The sequence below is a fragment of the Taurulus bubalis genome (genome assembly GCF_910589615.1).
Source record: "Taurulus bubalis genome assembly, chromosome: 18".
NCBI lineage: Eukaryota > Metazoa > Chordata > Actinopteri > Perciformes > Cottidae > Taurulus > Taurulus bubalis.
In genome coordinates, this window is record NC_136606.1 from 678,173 (window position 1) to 698,164 (window position 19,992).

Sequence of the window (19,992 nt, forward strand, 5' to 3'; positions counted from 1 at the left end):
CTCTGCAGCAATAAGTAGGACCTGTTCCTAACTGGTTCCTAACTGGTCTCAGACTGTTGCTAACTGGTTGCTAACTGGCTGCTAACTGGTTTCAGACTGGTCTTCTGGTGTTAGCTGCAGAATAAACCCAGTGAAGAGGAATGTGCTGCAGAGTCTCTGGCATGCCACAGTGACTCTCTCATTCATTCAGCTCAATGAGAGGGGGAGGAGGGGGGGCGGGCTGAACCATTTACTCTGGTAGGGGGAGTCCTTTTCTTTGAGTGGGGGTGGGGGGTCCTCCTCTCTGAGTGGGGGATGTTTGAGTTGTTGTTGTTTACCAGCTTCTCTGTGATTAAAATATTAAGATAATAAACTATCCAGTTCATTCTTTGGGTTTCTTTAGTTTCACATGTTTCATTATTTTCATGTTTCATTGGTTTCACATGAAGATAAAGCTACGTTAGCTCTGTTAGCTGCTAGCTGGCCCGTTGCCATGTTGAGAGAGCCACGTAGAGTCAATTGAAAGGAAAAGAGGTCTGAATAGAGTTATTTGACAGTTTTTATTGTTATTCTAGATGACTTTATTTTTCCATAACAGGTTGTGTGTGTGTGTGTGTGTGTGTGTGTGTGTGTGTGTGTGTGTGTGTGTGTGTGTGTGTGTGTGTGTGTGTGGTGTCGCTGAGGAGTAGAACTACATTCATTCATACTGTAATGATCTTGGCACTGGGTGGAGAGAGGAAGAGATAGACTAGGACTAAACAAAAAACAGCTTCTCCCACACTTCCTCTTGTTTTTTTTGTTGTTTACAGAAATGAAAACCAGTTTTGAGCTTGAAGACAGTAAAAAAATTTTTTTAATCTTTTTTATAACATGTTCATTAAACCAGAAGTACAAGTTTGTCTCTTGTCTATGTTCTACAGTCGAGCTACAACACTGAAACATAAGGTACAAGATTTACATTTCACACCATCATCATCTTCATCATCACAGTTAAAGTAAAGATGGCCGCCTCTCAGTTGGATATCTGTTGCGTCTGGTTTTCTTTGTTAGAAGTGGAAGTTTGATTGAAACAGAGTCCCTAAACATAGCTTGCTAGCTAACATATAGCTAGTTAGCTATATAGTTAACATATAGATAGCTAGTTATATAGCTAACACATAGATAGATAGCTATTTAACTATCACATATATAGTTAGCTATATAGCTATCACATAGATAGTTAGTTATATAGCTAACACATAGATAGTTAGTTATATAGCTAACACATAGCTAGATAGCTGTACAGCTAGCACATAGATAGTTAGCTATAAGGCTAGCACATAGATAGTTAGCTATCACATAGATAGCTAGCTATATAGCTATCACATAGATAGTTAGCTATATAGCTAACACATAGATAGCTAGCTTGTTATTTCACCATGTTTTAGTGCTACTCTGGTTACAGAAAACGATCCAAACGGTACAAATCAAAGTTACATTTTTAACTAAATATTTAATGTGATATTGAGATCCATTTATTACGATTAACAGCACACAAAGAGAAACAAGCAGCTCTGGACACGTCAACATGGAAGCGGCCATCTTTGTTCACCTGTTTGATCGCGACGACCCCTTGACAACGTGCCTGGGAAACCCCGTGCGTCTCCTCTGACCAATGAGAGCCCTGAACCAGATAAACAAAACAAGCTCCACTTTACGATCTATTGTCAGAATCCCACTTATATATTTATATATATTTATACATTAACTGTTAACAGAGTGGTAGTTTGTCTCGGACGCCCACTCAGAGTAAACAAACGTCGATAACTGAGGAGGAAGGTGACGAAGTCAAGGGGTCCGTTCACTGAAACAGCTGTTTGAGAGGGAGGCTTTCCTCTCAGGCACTTGTCTGGCCGCCTAAATGGAAGCATCACTCGCACAAACGAGCTTTTGAAACGGGGACTTTTAATTTGAAAAGCGGAGAAATGCTGCTCGTTAGCATCAAGGCTAAACATTTCAGTTATATATGTTAGCCAAAATGCTACTGAAACATTTAAAAACACTTATTTTCAGGGCTTTGAAACACACACAAAACAAGAAGCAATAAATGAAATGTGGTGAAGTTTTAACGCATCAAGTAGAAAACGTCTCAATGCTAACAACAAGCTAATGTCACATTCTGAGGAAACATCCGCTCGTTAGCATTCTACACTGTTTCTCAGTGGGATGCTAACAACAAGCTAACGTAAAATACTGAGGAAGCATCCGCTCGTTAGCTTCCCCGCACGCCGTTTCTGCCCTCGCGGCTTTAATGAGGTAATATGTTCCTGAAAACACCTGGAAACACCTGGAAGCACCTGGACCTGACTCGGCTGTCACTGCATCCTGACTGAATATTTGACAGATATTTAAATTATTGCAAGTTTTCTCACATTTGTTTGGTTCTTTTAATCATCTTCTGGTTTCAATCCGATATTCTAAATGTATTTCTCAGCAAGGACACAAGGGAAAGAGGCCAAGAAGGAGAGGAAGAGATGTGAGGAGACAAAAGAGACGACACACAAGGGCACAAGTGGAGAAGCTAGGAAGAGAGGGAAGGAAAGGAGACACTTGTAGACAAGAGGTGAGGAAAGAGGAACTATTTGAGGGAGCTGGAAGCCGAGAGGAAGTGAGAAGGAGACAAGATGAGAAGCAAGGAGACAAAAGGACGAGGAGACGAAAGGAAAGATGGAAGAGGAAAGGAATGAGGAGAAGTGGGCAAGGACAACGGAAAGGAGAGAGGAGAGGGAAGGAAACAAGTGAAAGTAGAAGAGAGGACACACAAGGACACAAGTGGAGAGGCTAAGAAAGGAGGAAAGGAAATGAGGACACAGAGGAGACTCAGTCCAGGTGCTTTTATGAGATCGGCAGTTCAGTTGAGTCTAAAAAAACAACACAAAACTTTATTAACTATTTACAAGCTGGAGGTTTGAACGTTTCCTTCTTCAGTCAGTTTGGAGGTTTTATGTGAAAAGAAGAAAAATCTCAATAAAATATCACTTGAATAAAAAATAGAACCAGAAGTGGAAACGTAGAAAATTCTGAGGTATTTCTGCTGTATTGAGGTGATCTGTGGTTCATGAGCAGAGCTCTTCTCCCGCTTCCTTCCTCTCGTTTCCTACTCGACGCTGTCGTCTCCTCGACTCCTCGCCTCCTCGCCTCCTCGGAGAGTTACATGAGTTCAAAACACCAAAAGTCAAAGGAACAATAAAAAGGAAACCAGAGAAAAATGTTCCTCATCGCGGTGAAGCAGCATCGTAGACATTCACTGTTAACACGTATGACATCACACACGCACGCACACACACACACACACACACACACACACACACACACACACACACACACACACACACACACACACACACACAGTTCTTCCTCTCAGGGATGACGAGTGTCTTTTAGGATGAAGAGTCTCTGAACATTTGGTCCCGGTTGGAGGTAAAAAATACAAAAGAAAGAAGAAACTGTTGACCTCTGACCTCTGCAGACTTTGACCAAACTTTTGACATTGATGTTTTTAATCTGCACGTTACGGCTCAGTGGAGCCGTGAAGAGCAGTTTACTAGAGATATTTTCAGAATAAGAGCATTTAAAGTCAACCAGCAGGGGGCGATGATGGGAGCTGACACAACCAGCTGATGACACACACACACACACACACACACACACACACACACACTGACCTGAATGCATAAACATTATATGCATCGTGATGCCTTGCAACACCTTGCACATTTCCATGTTCAGGACAGCCAATAGGCTTTGAGCACCCTCAGATAACCCCTCCCCCCACCCGGTGTTGGCCCCGCCCCCACCCCATGGAGTCCGACCCCTGCAGTCCTGGTTACCTGAGCGCCGTCGGCCAATCAAATCTCTGCATGCAAGACGTTTACTTCCTGGTTCCTGAAAAGCTTCTTCAGTCTTCCACCTCAACAATGAAACCGCTGAACACAAACTTCCTGTTTCCTGTCGTTTTGGATGCAACCCGTTGGATCCGAAGCGTGAACAGAAGAAAACGAGGTCGAGGTCGAACACAAGGTCGAACACGAGGTCGATCACGAGGTCGATCACGAGGTCGAGGTCGAACACGAGGTCGATCACGAGGTCGAACACGAGGTCGATCACGAGGTCGATCACGAGGTCGATCACGAGGTCGAACACGAGGTCGATCACGAGGTCGATCACTAGGTCGAACACGAGGTCGAACACAAGGTCGAACACGAGGTCGATCACGAGGTCGAGGTCGAACACGAGGTCGATCACGAGGTCGATCACGAGGTCGATCACGAGGTCGAACACGAGGTCGAACACGAGGTCGAACACGAGGTCGATCACGAGGTCGAACACGAGGTCGATCACGAGGTCGATCACGAGGTCGATCACGAGGTCGAGGTCGAACACGAGGTCGATCACGAGGTCGATCACGAGGTCGATCACGAGGTCGAACACGAGGTCGAACACGAGGTCGAACACGAGGTCGAACACAAGGTCGATCACGAGGTCGAACACGAGGTCGAACACAAGGTCGATCACGAGGTCGAGGTCGAACACAAGGTCGATCACGAGGTCGAGGTCGAACACAAGGTCGATCACGAGGTCGATCACGAGATCGATCACGAGGTCGAGGTTGAACACAAGGTCGATCACGAGGTCGATCACGAGATCGATCACGAGGTTGAGGTTGAACACAAGGTCGATCACGAGGTCGATCACGAGATCGATCACGAGGTCGAGGTTGAACACAAGGTCGATCACGAGGTCGAACACAAGGTCGATCACGAGGTCGAGGTCGAACACAAGGTCGATCACGAGGTCGATCACGAGATCAATCACGAGGTCGAGGTTGAACACAAGGTCGATCACGAGGTCGAACACAAGGTCGATCACGAGGTCGATCACGAGATCGATCACGAGGTCGAGGTTGAACACAAGGTCGATCACGAGGTCGAACACAAGGTCGATCACGAGGGCGAACGCGAGGGCGAACGCGAGGTCGATCACGAGGTCGAACGCGAGGGCGAACGCGAGGTCGATCGCGAGGTCGAACGCGAGGTCGAACGCGAGGGCGAACGCGAGGTCGATCGCGAGGTCGAACGCGAGGGCGAACGCGAGGTCGATCACAAGGTCGAGGTCGAACACAAGGTCGATCACGAGGTCGATCACGAGATCGATCACGAGGTCGAGGTTGAACACAAGGTCGATCACGAGGTCGAGGTCGAACACAAGGTCGATCACGAGGTCGATCACGAGATCAATCACGAGGTCGAGGTTGAACACAAGGTCGATCACGAGGTCGATCACGAGATCAATCACGAGGTCGAGGTTGAACACAAGGTCGATCACGAGGTCGAACACAAGGTCGATCACGAGGTCGAACACGAGGTCGAACACAAGGTCGATCACGAGGTCGAGGTCGAACACAAGGTCGATCACGAGGTCGATCACGAGATCGATCACGAGGTCGAGGTTGAACACAAGGTCGATCACGAGGTCGATCACGAGATCGATCACGAGGTCGAGGTTGAACACGAGGTCGATCACGAGGTCGAACACAAGGTCGATCACGAGGTCGAGGTCGAACACAAGGTCGATCACGAGGTCGATCACGAGATCAATCACGAGGTCGAGGTTGAACACAAGGTCGATCACGAGGTCGAACACAAGGTCGATCACGAGGTCGATCACGAGATCGATCACGAGGTCGAGGTTGAACACAAGGTCGATCACGAGGTCGAACACAAGGTCGATCACGAGGTCGATCACGAGGTCGATCAAACACGGTCGAACACGAGGTCGATCACGAGATCGATCACGAGGTCGAGGTTGAACACAAGGTCGATCACGAGGTCGAACGCGAGGGCGAACGCGAGGTCGATCACGAGGTCGAACGCGAGGTCGAACGCGAGGGCGAACGCGAGGTCGATCGCGAGGTCGAACGCGAGGTCGAACGCGAGGGCGAACGCGAGGTCGATCGCGAGGTCGAACGCGAGGGCGAACGCGAGGTCGATCACAAGGTCGAGGTCGAACACAAGGTCGATCACGAGGTCGATCACGAGATCGATCACGAGGTCGAGGTTGAACACAAGGTCGATCACGAGGTCGAGGTCGAACACAAGGTCGATCACGAGGTCGATCACGAGATCAATCACGAGGTCGAGGTTGAACACAAGGTCGATCACGAGGTCGATCACGAGATCAATCACGAGGTCGAGGTTGAACACAAGGTCGATCACGAGGTCGAACACAAGGTCGATCACGAGGTCGATCACGAGATCGATCACGAGGTCGAGGTTGAACACAAGGTCGATCACGAAGTCGAACACAAGGTCGATCACGAGGTCGATCACGAGGTCGATCAAACACGGTCGAACACAAGGTCGATCACGAGATCGATCACGAGGTCGAGGTTGAACACAAGGTCGATCACGAGGTCGAACACAAGGTCGATCACGAGGTCGATCACGAGATTGATCACGAGGTCGAGGTTGAACACAAGGTCGATCACGAGGTCGAACACAAGGTCGATCACGAGGTCGAACACAAGGTCGAACACGAGGTCGAACACGAGGTCGATCACAAGGTCGAACACGAGGTCGAACGCGAGGTCGATCGCGAGGTCGAACGCGAGGGCGAACGCGAGGTCGATCGCGAGGTCGAACGCGAGGGCGAATGCGAGGTCGATCGCGAGGTCGAACGCGAGGGCGAACGCGAGGTCGATCGCGAGGTCGAACGCGAGGGCGAACGCGAGGTCGATCGCGAGGTCGAACGCGAGGGCGAACGCGAGGGCGAACGCGAGGTCGATCACGAGGTCGATCACGAGGTCGATCACGAGGTCGAACACGAGGTCGAACACGGAGCGAACGCAAGGTTGAGGTCGATTGCGAGGTCAGAGTCGGACTGGTTGCGTAACAGTCATTGAGTTCCTACAAGGGTTTGCAGCATTGTAGTAAAAAAACATCCCAATGGCAGGTCGATGGTAGGCGGTTGCTAGGTGACCCGGAGCTAGAGGCGGAGTCTCAGACAGAAGAATGGTAAAAAAAATCTGCCAAAGTAATGAAAGTCGTCGCTGAGGTACCTGGAGATAGAATAACTTTCACTGAGTCGGGACCTGGATGCCTGTGAGGGTCCTGCAAGTGTGTGTGTGTGTGTTTACTACACACACACACACACACACACACACACACACACACACACACACACTCACGTTTGGTTAAAAAAAGACACAAATGACTCAAGTCTGGAAGGAAATCTTGAGAAAAACAAGTACGTGTGCTGGTAACCTTCATCCGAACGGACGAAGAGAGAATCAAAGAAAAGAAGTCCAGAGATCAAAAAGCCGCTGCTTCCTGTTTAGTGTGTTCACTGAGAAGAAGTGTGTGTGTGTGTGTGTGTGTGTGTGTGTGTGTGTGTGTGTGTGTGTGTGTCATTCGTCGTCGTCACAGGAAGTTGAGCTCCAGACCCAGTCAGTGTTCCCTGTCCTCACACACTGGACTCCTTGGGTCCAGGTTGGTCAACATGGGGACCGGCAGCACGGAGCCCAGCAGGCCGTGGGGGTCGGAGGTAGAAGAGGCTGTGGTGCCGGTCAGGCGGCGGACCTGAGAGATCCTCTCCTCCACGCAGCCGGCGGACAGGCGAGCCTCGGCGTCGTGGTCCCAGCACTCCTCCACCGTCTCACACACCTGAGCCAGACCCTGAAGGTACAGAAACATTGAAAAGATTCTATGGTACGAGCACAGCTTGTTTACTAAAACTACGAAAGCACGTTCAATAGAACGAGATACTACAACTACGAAAACACGTTCAATACAACGAGATACTATAACTACGAAAACACGTTCAATACAACGAGATACTACAACTACGAAAACACGTTCAATACAACGAGATACTAAAACTACGATAACACGTTCAATACAACGAGATACTAAAACTACGAAAACACGTTCAATACAACGAGATAATAAAACTACGTTAACACGTTCAATACAACGAGATACTAAAACTACGAAAACACGTTCAATACAACGAGATAATAAAACTACGTTAACACGTTCAATACAACGAGATAATAAAATTACTATAACACGTTCAATACAACGAGATAATAAAACTACGAAAACACGTTCAATACAACGAGATACTAAAACTACGAAAACACGTTCAATACAACGAGATACTAAAACTACGAAAACACGTTCAATACAAGGAGATACTATAACTACGAAAACACGTTCAATACAACGAGATAATAAAACTACGAAAACACGTTCAATACAACGAGATAATAAAACTACGATAACGCGTTCAATACAACGAGATAATAAAACTACGAAAACACGTTCAATACAACGAGATACTAAAACTACGATAACACGTTCAAGAGAACAAGATAATAAAACTACGATAACACGTTCAATACAAGGAGATACTAAAACTACGAAAACACGTTCAATATGACGAGATACTAAAACTACGAAAACACGTTCAATATGACGAGATAATAAAACTACGAAAACACGTTCAATATGACGGTTCTAGAATAATGACTATTATTGATTAATCTGCTGATCACCTGACTAATTGATGGATAGTTTGAGGTGTAAAATGTGAGCAGGTCATGAAGACGATGACCAGAACGTGATGAAGACGATGACCAGAACTCGATGAAGACGATGACCAGAACGTGATGAAGATGATGACCAGAATGTGATGAAGACGATGACCAGAATGTGATGAAGACGATGACCAGAACGTGATGAAGACGATGACCAGAACGTGATGAAGACGATGACCAGAATGTGATGAAGACGATGACCAGAACGTGATGAAGACGATGACCAGAACGTGATGAAGACGATGACCAGAACGTGATGAAGACTCACGCTGTGTTTGAGCCACAGCTCTTTGAGGGCCGGCCTAATCTTCTTATGGACCACCACGTCCTGCAGGTCCTCCAGAGCCGGGTGTTGACCCACCTCCTCCTCAAAGGGGAGCAGGTACTCATCCACCGGCCCTACACATAATGACATATAACAATAAACTATAATATATAATACTATTATATATGATGATGATATTATATGATACGTAGTAATAAATATAACATAATTACCGTCCACAGCTCTGCAGCGGGACACGAGCTCCCAGAGCACGAGGCCCAGAGCGTACATGTCGATCCTCAGGAACGAGTCTCTCTGGAAGTTGATCGCTCCTTCTAGGACCTCTGGAGCCATGTAGCGCCAGGTCCCCACCTGCACACACACACACAGGTACACACAGTTACACACACATGTAGCGCCAGGTCCCCACCTGCACACACACACAGGTACACACACACAAACCTGGCCGTGGGTCTCTCCCGGCGGTTCTCCTGGCGCGAAGCGAACGGCGAGGCCGAAGTCTCCGATCACGGCGGTGAGGTCTGAACGCAGCATGACGTTCTTGCTCTTGAAGTCCCTGAGAGGCACGAGACACCGGGGGTCAAAGGTCATGTCAACGAGGCCCTGCATGAACCCTCAGAACATATGTAGGAATGAAAGAGTGGGTTAGATGACAGAGAAGCCTGGAGGAGGTGTTGGGAGGAACGGCTTGCCTGAGTGGTGTTTTATACAAGGTGTCCATAAGGAACACATGCTGGAGCATAAGGAGGCTCAGAAGTGAACCTGGTACCAGAACACCTGAGGCCGGAGATCAATGATGGACTTTGTCATCATATCATCTGATCTATGGCCATATGTCTTGGACACTCGGGTGAAGAGAGGAGCAGAGCTGATCTCCACCTGGTGGTGAGTTGGATCAGATGGAGCCGGATAGAAAGACCTGGCAAGACAAACGTGTAGTGAGAGAACTGGGAACGTCTGGTGGAGGATCCTGTCTGGAGGTCTTCAACTCCCACCTCCAGAAGAGCTTCTCACACATCCTGAGGTTGGACATGGAGTCCTAGTGGACCGTGTTCAAAGCCTCTATTGAGTTGTGGCCGCTAGGAGCTGTGGTCAGAAGGTCATCGGTGTCGTGGCGGCTTCCCTCACCCCCGGTGGTGGACGCCCCGAAGTGTGAGGAGGCCTTTGGGCCTGGCTGACCCAGGGGTCTCCTGAAGCAGCTGACGGGTACCGGCAGGCCAGAAGGGCTGCAGCTGCGGTGGTCGTGATGCTAACACTCAGACATGGAGGAGTTCAGGGAGGCCATGGAGAAGGACTTCCTGTTCCTCAAGGTGGTTCTGGCAAACCATCCGACGGCTCAGGAAGGGAAAGCAGGGGCTACCCCAAGCTGTTCTCAGCGGGGGGGAGCGCTGCTGATCGTCGGGCGGTTGAAAGAGCACTTTGAAGAATTCCTAAAGCAGGCAGAGGTCACTAAGGTTGTCAAAAAGATCCGTGGTGGCGCCGGGGGGATGAGATCCTGAGATGCTGGAGGCGCTGGATGTTGTTGGGCTGTCTTGGCTGACTCGTCTCTTCAGTGTCTCATGGGGGTCAGGAACATGGACTAATGACCAGGGTGCTGGTTCATCTTCCAGAAGGGGGACCGGAGAGTGTGAACTATCATGAGTTTCCTCTGTAGGGCTCAGCCTTAGAGATAGAGTAAGGAGATGAGTTTCCTCTGAAGGACTCTTAGAGATAGAGTAAGGAGATAAGTTTCCTCTGTAGGACTCTTAGAGATATAGCAAGGAGATACGTTTCCTCTGTAGGGCTCAGCCTTAGAGATAGAGTAAGGAGATGAGTTTCCTCTGTAGGACTCAGTCTTAGAGATAGAGTAAGGAGATGAGTTTCCTCTGTAGGACTCAGTCTTAGAGATAGAGTAAGGAGATGAGTTTCCTCTGTAGGACTCAGTCTTAGAGATAGAGTAAGGAGATGAGTTTCCTCTGTAGGACTCAGCCTTAGAGATAGAGTAAGGAGATGAGTTTCCTCTGTAGGACTCTTAGAGATAGAGTAAGGAGATGAGTTTCCTCTGTAGGGCTCAGTCATATAGATAGAGAAAGGAGTCAGACATCAGGAGGAGCTTGGAGTTGAGGCTCTGCTCCTTCGTGTTAAAGGAGTCAGCTGAGGTGTTCAGTATCTCATCAGGATTCCTCCTGGTCGCCTCCATTAGAGGTTTAGACGTCCAGCTGGTAGAGAGCCAGAGGAAGACCCAGGATTCTGGAGGATTATATCTCAGCTGACTGGAACGCCTCAGGATCCCATGATCTGAAAGTGTTGCTGGTGAGAGGGAAGCCTGCTGGACCTGCTGCCACCAGTCCGGATAAGAGGATGGATGATGGATGGATGGATGATGGATGGATGGATGGATGATGGATGGATGATGGATGGATGATGGATGGATGGATGATGGATGGATAACTGACCTGTGGGCGATGGCCGGCTTGGCCGCCTCCCCTCTGAGGTTCAGGTCCTCGTGGAGGTAGGCCAGACCACACGCCATGGACTCAGAGATGTGACACAACTCAGACCAGCTGACCACGTTCCCCTTCAGGAAGTCTGACAGAGAACCCTGTAGAGACCAGTAGAAATCAGTAGAGACCAGCAGAGACCAGTAGAAATCAATAGAGACCAGTATAGACCATCAGAGACCAGTAGAGATCAATAGAGACCAGTATAGACCATCAGAGACCAGTAGAGATCAATAGAGACCAGTAGAGATCAATAGAGACTAGTAGAGACCATCAGAGACCAGTAGAGATCAATAGAGACCAGTAGAGACCAGTAGAGATCAATAGAGACTAGTAGAGACCATCAGAGACCAGTAGAGATCAATAGAGACCAGTAGAGTCCAGTAGAGATCAATCTCCCCCTCCTCCTCTTCCTCCTCATCCTCTCCTCCTCCTCTTCCTCCTCATCCTCATCCTCTCCTCCTCATCCTCCTCTTCCTCCTCCTCACCCTCTCGTGGAACTCGGTGATGATCCAGAGTTCGGTCTCCAGGTGACTCCCTCGTTTCTCTGCAGTGATGAACTTCAGGATGTTCTCGTGCTTCATCCCCGGCGTGATGAAGATGTCGGTCTCGTTGGCCCACGAGTCCTTGTTCTGTGAGGAGGAGGAGAGGAAGAGGGGAGGAGGAGGAGAGGAGGAGGAGGTGGAGGAGAGGATGAGGAGAGGAGGAGGAGAGGATGAGGAGGAGGAGGAGGAGGAGGAGGAGGAGGAGAGGAGGAGGAGGAGGAGGAGGAGGAGGAGGAGGAGGAGGATGAGAGGATGAGAGGAGGAGGTGAGGGACGGTCTCAGACATGGAGAGCACACTCAGAGGGTCTGGTCTCACCTGGATGGGGAAGATCTTGACGGCCACGAGCTCGCTGCTCATCTGGGCCTTCCACACGCAGCCAAAGCGCCCCCTAGCTTTCACCTCCAGCAGCTGCAGGGGCTCCAGGCGCAGCAGGGGCGGGGTTGGGGGGGGCGGGTCCTGCAGGAGCCAATCAGAGAGAGAGATCAGACGACAGAAGCCAATCAGAGAGAGAGATCAGACAACAGGAGCCAATCAGAGAGAGAGATCAGACGACGAGGAAGAGGACCAACATGTGATGAAATGAAACCTGCTGCTTTTTCCCCTCACATTTTTACAAAAGATATTGCAGATAAAATTAAATGGAATTGCTAGTATGTTATTATAGATTGTTATTATTATTAGTAGTATTGACGATGACATCAGGGACCAGGTTGGAAACACGTGTTGACACTTTTTATGTTTTTATGTTTATGCCTGTTTTAAATAATAATACACAAACAGCTGCAGTACCAGTACACTGCCACCAGAGGGAGCTATGATCCATGTTATCACTCTGTATCTGTATCTGTGTTTATATGTGTGTGTTTATATGTGTGTGTGTGTGTGTGTGTGTGTGTGTGTGTGTGTGTGTATGTGTATGTGTGTGTGTGTGTGTGTGTGTGTGTGTGTGTGTGTGTGTGCGTGTGTGTGCGTGTGTGTGTGTGTGTGTACCTCCAGATCCACGTGTCCGTAACGGGGTTTCCGGTGCCGGTACGTCATCACAGCAGCCAGCAGGACGACGGACACGATGACAGGAAGCAGAAAGTAGACCACCTCGTTCAGCAGGCCGGGGGGCGGAGCCTGGACCTCTGATGTCATCACATGACAGACGAGTGTCAGTTACACACACGGCTCGTGAGGCGGTGCAGATGTGACATTAATATGACATTAATATGACATTAGTGTGACTCACGTGGGCCGCCGGCATCGGGCCTGTAGCTGAACCGCTCGTTGCAGAAGTTTCCTTCACAGCAGCAGAAGAACACCTGAGGCTCCGCCTCTGAGGCCACGCAGGCCTGCCTGCAGGGGGCGGGGCTAGTGTCAGGTACAGGTGTGTGCAGTGTATAGACACTATGTATATGTATACTAGAATATATACTGGATATATATATATATACATACATATATACACACTCATATACACACACACACACTCTCACTCTCAGACATCCCATAATACCGGTCGTAGCAGTTGAAGTCGTCCAGCCAGCAGCCCCTCCTCAGCAGCAGCGGCGCTCCTGATTGGTTACTCCAGGAGGCGTAGCAGTGGGAGCGCTTGTCTCGCTCGCCCTCGCAGCGCTCCACTCCGCTCTGATTGGTCCGCTCCAGCTCGAAGTTCACATTGTAGAACAGACACTCAGTGGTGCTGGCCCCGCCCCCACTGAGGCCTGCACAGAGAGAGCATCTTCATCACCATCACCATCACCATCAACACCATCATCATCATCATCATCATCATCATCATCATCATCAGTGTACTACTGTATTATTACATTACATTTCATGTAGCTGACGCTTTCATCCAAAGAAACTTACAATAAGTGATTCACCCATGAGGACAAACTCAGAACAACAAGGATCAAGAAAGTACAACTTCTTCAACAAAGTTAAACTACAAAGTGCTATCAGTAAGTAACATGTGTATTGAATATTTACAGTAGGATCTACAGAGAATAAAAATGTAAGTTAAAAATAAAAATAAGTAAAGTGCACGGAATGAAGTGATTGATTGAGTTAAGTGGCAAGTGTATTTAAATATAAGGTGTGCATTGGAGTGATTGGTAGGGAATATTTCTGGAGAGTCAGTCAGTTGGACCCAGGCTCTGTTGATGAGACCCACTGCCGATGGGAAGAAGCTGTTTGTGTGGTGTGAGGTCTTGGTCCTGATGGAGTGTGAGGTCTTGGTCCTTATGGACTGTGAGGTCTTGGTCCTGATGGAGTGTGAGGTCTTGGTCCTGATGGACTGTGAGGTCTTGGTCCTGATGGAGTGTGAGGTCTTGGTCCTGATGGAGTGTGAGGTCTTGGTCCTGATGGACCTTGAGGTCTTGGTCCTGATGGACTGTGAGGTCTTGGTCCTGATGGACTGTGAGGTCTTGGTCCTGATGGAGTGTGAGGTCTTGGTCCTGATGGAACGTGAGGTCTTGGTCCTGATGGAGTGTGAGGTCTTGGTCCTGATGGACCTTGAGGTCTTGGTCCTGATGGACTGTGAGGTCTTGGTCCTGATGGAGTGTGAGGTCTTGGTCCTGATGGACTGTGAGGTCTTGGTCCTGATGGAGTGTGAGGTCTTGGTCCTGATGGAGTGTGAGGTCTTGGTCCTGATGGACCTTGAGGTCTTGGTCCTGATGGACTGTGAGGTCTTGGTCCTGATGGACTGTGAGGTCTTGGTCCTGATGGAGTGTGAGGTCTTGGTCCTGATGGACTGTGAGGTCTTGGTCCTGATGGAGTGTGAGGTCTTGGTCCTGATGGAGTGTGAGGTCTTGGTCCTGATGGACCTTGAGGTCTTGGTCCTGATGGAGCGTGAGGTCTTGGTCCTGATGGTCCAGGGTGAGAGGGGTCAGCTACGATTTTTCTTGCTCGCTTCAGAGTCCTGGAAGCGAACAAGTCCTGGAGGGACGGCAGATTACAGCCAATCACCTCTCAGCAGAGCGGATGATGCGCTGCAGCCTGGCCTTGTCCTTGGCAGTGGCTGCAGCGTACCAGACTCTGATGGAGGAGCAAAGGATAGACTCAATGATGAAGCTGATGTTCAGCTCCCACTTGAGGTCCTGGGTTAGGATGGAGCCCAGGAAGAGGAAGGACTTGTTGATGGGGGAGTCACACAGGATGAGAGGGGCGGGTGGGGCTGCATTCTTTCTGAAGTCCACAACCATCTCCACTGTCTTCAGGCCGTTGAGCTCCAGGTTGTTCTGGCTGCACCAGGTCTCCAGGTGGTCAGTCTCCCACCTGTAGGCGGACTTGTCCCCACCAGAGATGAGTCCAGTGAGGGTGGTGTCATCCATGAACTTCAGGAGCTTGACGGACTGGTGACTGGAGGTGCAGCTGTTGGTGTACAGGGAGAAGAGCAGCGGGGAAAGAACGCAGCCTTGGGGGGAACCGGTGCTGATGGTCCGAGAGCCTGGGACGTGTTTCCCCAGCTTCACGTGCTGCTTCCTGTCAGTCAGGAAGTCTGTGATCCACCTGCAGGTGGAGTCGGGCTCGTGCAGCTGGGAGAGCTTGTCCTGCAGCAGAGACGGGATGATGGTGTTAAAGGCAGAGCTGAAGTCCACGAACAGGATCCTGGCGTAGGTTCCTGGGGAGTCCAGATGCTGGAGGATGTGGTGGAGGGCCATGTTGACAGCACCGTCTACAGACCTGTTGGCCCTGTCGGCGAACTGCAGGGGGTCCAGGAGTGGGTCAGTCAGGGTTTTGAGGTGGGACAGGACCAGGAGTGGGTCAGTCAGGGTTTTGAGGTGGGACAGGACCAGGCGCTCAAAAGACTTCATGACCACAGAGGTCAGGGCGACGGGCCTGTAGTCACTGAGTCCTGTGATCCTGGGTTTCTTGGGGACGGGGATGATGGTGGAGGCCTTGAAGCAGGCTGGAACGTGACATGTCTCCAGAGAGGTGTTGAAGATCTCAGTGAACACCGGGGACAGCTGATCAGCACAGTGCTTAAGGGTGGAGGGAGACAGAGTCCGGGCCGCTGCTTTGGGGGTTCTGTTTTTTAAACAGTCTGTTGACGTCCCTCTCCAGAATAGTGAGGGTCGTCCCTGGGGAGGGGGGTGAATGATAAATAATTCTGACCGTGTACTACAATATTCTGACCGTGTACTAATGGATTCTGACCGTGTACTACAGTATTCTGACCGTGTACTACTGGATTCTGACCGTGTACTCGTGTACTACAGTATTCTGACCGTGTACTACAGTATTCTGACCGTGTACTACAGTATTCGTGTCTGAACCCTCATCAGTATTCTGGAGGTCGCCTTTGGTCGCCATGGTGATCTGTGAGCTAATGGGCCAGGCAGCTGTGTGTGTGTGCGTGTGTGTGTGTGTGTGTGTGTGTGTGTGTGTGTGTATGTGTGTGTGTGTGTGTCACTTGACATTTAGTCCAACTTCTTTTCAATTAAAAAGTTCAGCAGAGAGTTACAGAAAGTTCAGGAAGACACACACACACACACACACACACACACACACACACACACTATCTCTCTGACTAATGGAGTATTAAAGGGATATTTCAGTGAAGTAAACAGGAAATAAACCACAACAGTCCGTTTCTCAGGCTTCAGCCTGAGATTCTAGCTTCTTCTTCTTCTTCTTTGGTTGACAGAAGCCACGCTGCCCCACTGACCAATCACAGCGCATGTTTATGGTCACGCTTTCCCACTGACCAATCACAGCGCATGTTAATGGTCACGCTGCCCCACTGACCAATCACACGTCCACGCCATTTCTCAGGCAATCAAAGAATCCGCCCAGCTTGGCAAACTAAAGATCTGATTGGTTGAAGTCCATGACAATCAACCACAACGTCCTCTCTCTGTACTTTAATCTGAAAAGGTTTAAACTGCTTTGCTGACATAGAGACAGACTGAAGGCAGAGCAACAGAGGAAGACAGGAGCTGTGACATGAGAACATAATGATAATACATGTAGTGTGTTTGTGAAAAACAATGACATTATAAAATAGCTATAACTTTGTGATTCTGTTTAGGTCAGCAGAGAAGGCTTACAGGCCCTGAAGGCCACCACTGCTTATATATGTATGTATGTATATATATATATATATATATATATATATATATATATATATATATATATATATATATATATATATATATATATGTCACATTTATATGTTTATACATCATATATTCATGTTATTGATCTGAACGTAGTAATCAATAACTGAACCAATCAGAGGAAATGAGACCTGATCCAGTACCTCAGTACCCCAGTATCTCAGTACCCCAGTATCTCAGTACCTCAGTACCTCAGTACCGCAGTACCCCAGTATCTCAGTACCTCAGTACCCCAGTACATCAGTACCTCAGTACCGCAGTACCCCAGTATCTCAGTACTTCAGTACCCCAGTACATCAGTACCTCAGTACCCCAGTACATCAGTAACTCAGTAGCTCAGTACCCCAGTACCTCAGTATCTCAGAACCTCAGTACCTCAGTACCTCAATACCTCAGTACCCCAGTACCTCAGTGCCTCAATACCTCAGTACCCCAGTATCTCAGTACCCCAGTATCTCAGTACCGCAGTACCCCAGTATCTCAGTACCTCAGTACCCTAGTACATCAGTAACTCAGTAGCTCAGTACCTCAGTATCTCAGAACCTCAGTACCTCAGTACCTCAATACCCCAGTATCTCAGTACCTCAATACCTCAGTACCTCAGTACCTCAATACATCAGTCCCTCAGTACCTCAGTACCTCAATACCCCAGTATCTCAATACCTCATTACCTCAATACCTCAGTACCTCAGTACCTCAGTATCTCAGTATCTCAATACCTCAGTACCTCAATACCTCAGTACCTCAATACCTCAATACCTCAGTACCTCAGTACCTCAATACCTCAATACCTCAGTACCTCAGTACCTCAGTATCTCAGTACCTCAGTACCTCAGTATCTCAGTACCTCAATACCTCAGTACCTCAGTACCTCAGTACCTCAGTACCTCAGGAAGTATTAATAGAAGTTATGGAATGAAGAGATTGGAGCGGTTCTCATGGCCTTTGACCTCCGTCTTCACGGCCTTGAAGAAGCAGACAGCTGGAGTGTTGTTATGAAGAGCAGCCTCACATTAACATGTCTATAGGCTGCGACCTCTGACCTCCTGACCCACCTTCAGCCCGGTGAGTGTGTGTGTGTGTGCGTGTGTGTGTATATGAAATGCAAATCACTCCGAGTGTGTGACCACATACACGTTTAACAGCCTTTGTGCGTTCCAGACACAAGGGTCAGGGGTCTCACACACACACACACACACACACACACACACACACACACACACACACACACACACACACACACACACACACACACACACACACACACACACACACACACACAGACATCTGGCAGGCCGTGTGTGTGTGTGTGTTACTGAGATGCAGACCCATGGGAACTCTTCTCTCACACACATTTAGATCCATATCATTAATTGGCATTGTGATAGTCACACACACACACACACACACACACACACACACACACACACACACACACACAGACTACTACTAGTAGTGGTAGTAGTACAACAAGTACTACTACCACTACTAGTGGTAGTACTACTACTTTCACTGCAGTAATACTTCTACCGCACTCATGTCTCAATAGAACACTTTTCTGTCCTTGGACCCCTTGAGACCACCAACTCAAAGACCAACTAGTTCCCTCATGGAGCCATGGACGCCTTAGAGTCCTGTTCTCCATGGACGCCTTAGAGTCCTGTTCTCCATGGACCCCTTAGAGTCCTGTTCTCCATGGACCCCTTAGAGTCCTGTTCTCCATGGACCCCCTAGAGTCCTGTTCTCCATGGACCCCCTAGAGTCCTGTTCTCCATGGACGCCATAGAGTCCTGTTCTCCATGGACCCCTTAGAGTCCTGTTCTCCATGGACCCCCTAGAGTCCTGTTCTCCATGGACCCCTTAGAGTCCTGTTCTCCATGGACCCCCTAGAGTCCTGTTCTCCATGGACGCCATAGAGTCCTGTTCTCCATGGACCCCTTAGAGTCCTGTTCTCCATGGACCCCCTAGAGTCCTGTTCTCCATGGACCCCTTAGAGTCCTGTTCTCCATGGACCCCCTAGAGTCCTGTTCTCCATGGACCCCTTAGAGTCCTGTTCTCCATGGACCCCTTAGAGTCCTGTTCTCCATGGACCCCCTAGAGTCCTGTTCTCCATGGACCCCCTAGAGTCCTGTTCTCCATGGACCCCTTAGAGTCCTGTTCTCCATGGACCCCTTAGAGTTCTGTTCTCCATGGACCCCTTAGAGTCCTGTTCTCCATGGACGCCATAGAGTCCTTGTCTCCCACGGACCCCTTAGAGTCCTGTTCTCCATGGACCCCTAACAGTCCTGTTCTCCATGGACCCCTTAGAGTCCTGTTCTTCATGGACCCCCTAGAGTCCTGTTCTCCATGGACCCCTTAGAGTCCTGTTCTCCATGGACCCCCTAGAGTCCTGTTCTCCATGGACGCCATAGAGTCCTTGTCTCCCATGGACCCCTTAGAGTCCTGTTCTCCATGGACCCCTTAGAGTCCTGTTCTCCATGGACCCCCTAGAGTCCTGTTCTCCATGGACCCCTTAGAGTCCTGTTCTCCATGGACCCCTTAGAGTCCTGTTCTCCATGGACCCCTTAGAGTCCTGTTCTCCATGGACCCCTTCGAGTCCTGGTCTCCATGGACCCCATAGAGTCCTTTTCTCCATGGACCCCTTAGAGTCATGGTCTCCCATGGACCCCATAGAGTCCTGGTCTCCCATGGACCCCCTAGAGTCCTGGTCTCCCATGGACCCCTTAGAGTCCTGGTCTCCATGGACCCCAAACAGCCCTGGTCTCCCATGGACCCATAGAGTCCTGGTCTCCCATGGACCCCTTAGAGTCCTGGTCTCCATGGACCCCTTAGAGTCCTGGTCTCCATGGACCCCCTAGAGTCCTGGTCTCCATGGACCCCAAACAGTCCTGGTCTCCCATAGACCCCTTAGAGTCCTGGTCTCCCATGGACCCCTTAGAGTCCTGGTCTCCATGGACCCCA

The 19,992-nt window shown here is 49.2% G+C and overlaps 1 protein-coding gene across 1 annotated transcript in view; it reads right to left on the reverse strand.

Moving 5' to 3' along the window:
* Positions 1-7,463: 7,463 nt before the first annotated feature.
* The window catches only part of LOC306750675 (activin receptor type-2B-like), a gene marked incomplete at both ends in the record, with an annotated part of 14,153 nt that continues 1,624 nt past the window's right edge, over positions 7,464-19,992 (reverse strand). Inside the window, 10 exons of the mRNA XM_079234142.1 lie at positions 7,464-7,691; positions 8,883-9,013; positions 9,113-9,251; positions 9,342-9,456; positions 11,336-11,481; positions 11,869-12,012; positions 12,242-12,382; positions 12,917-13,053; positions 13,158-13,264; positions 13,425-13,632. Of these exons, the coding sequence (XP_079090268.1) occupies positions 7,464-7,691; positions 8,883-9,013; positions 9,113-9,251; positions 9,342-9,456; positions 11,336-11,481; positions 11,869-12,012; positions 12,242-12,382; positions 12,917-13,053; positions 13,158-13,264; positions 13,425-13,632 (1,496 nt within the window). The remainder of the gene's footprint in view (positions 7,692-8,882; positions 9,014-9,112; positions 9,252-9,341; positions 9,457-11,335; positions 11,482-11,868; positions 12,013-12,241; positions 12,383-12,916; positions 13,054-13,157; positions 13,265-13,424; positions 13,633-19,992) is intronic.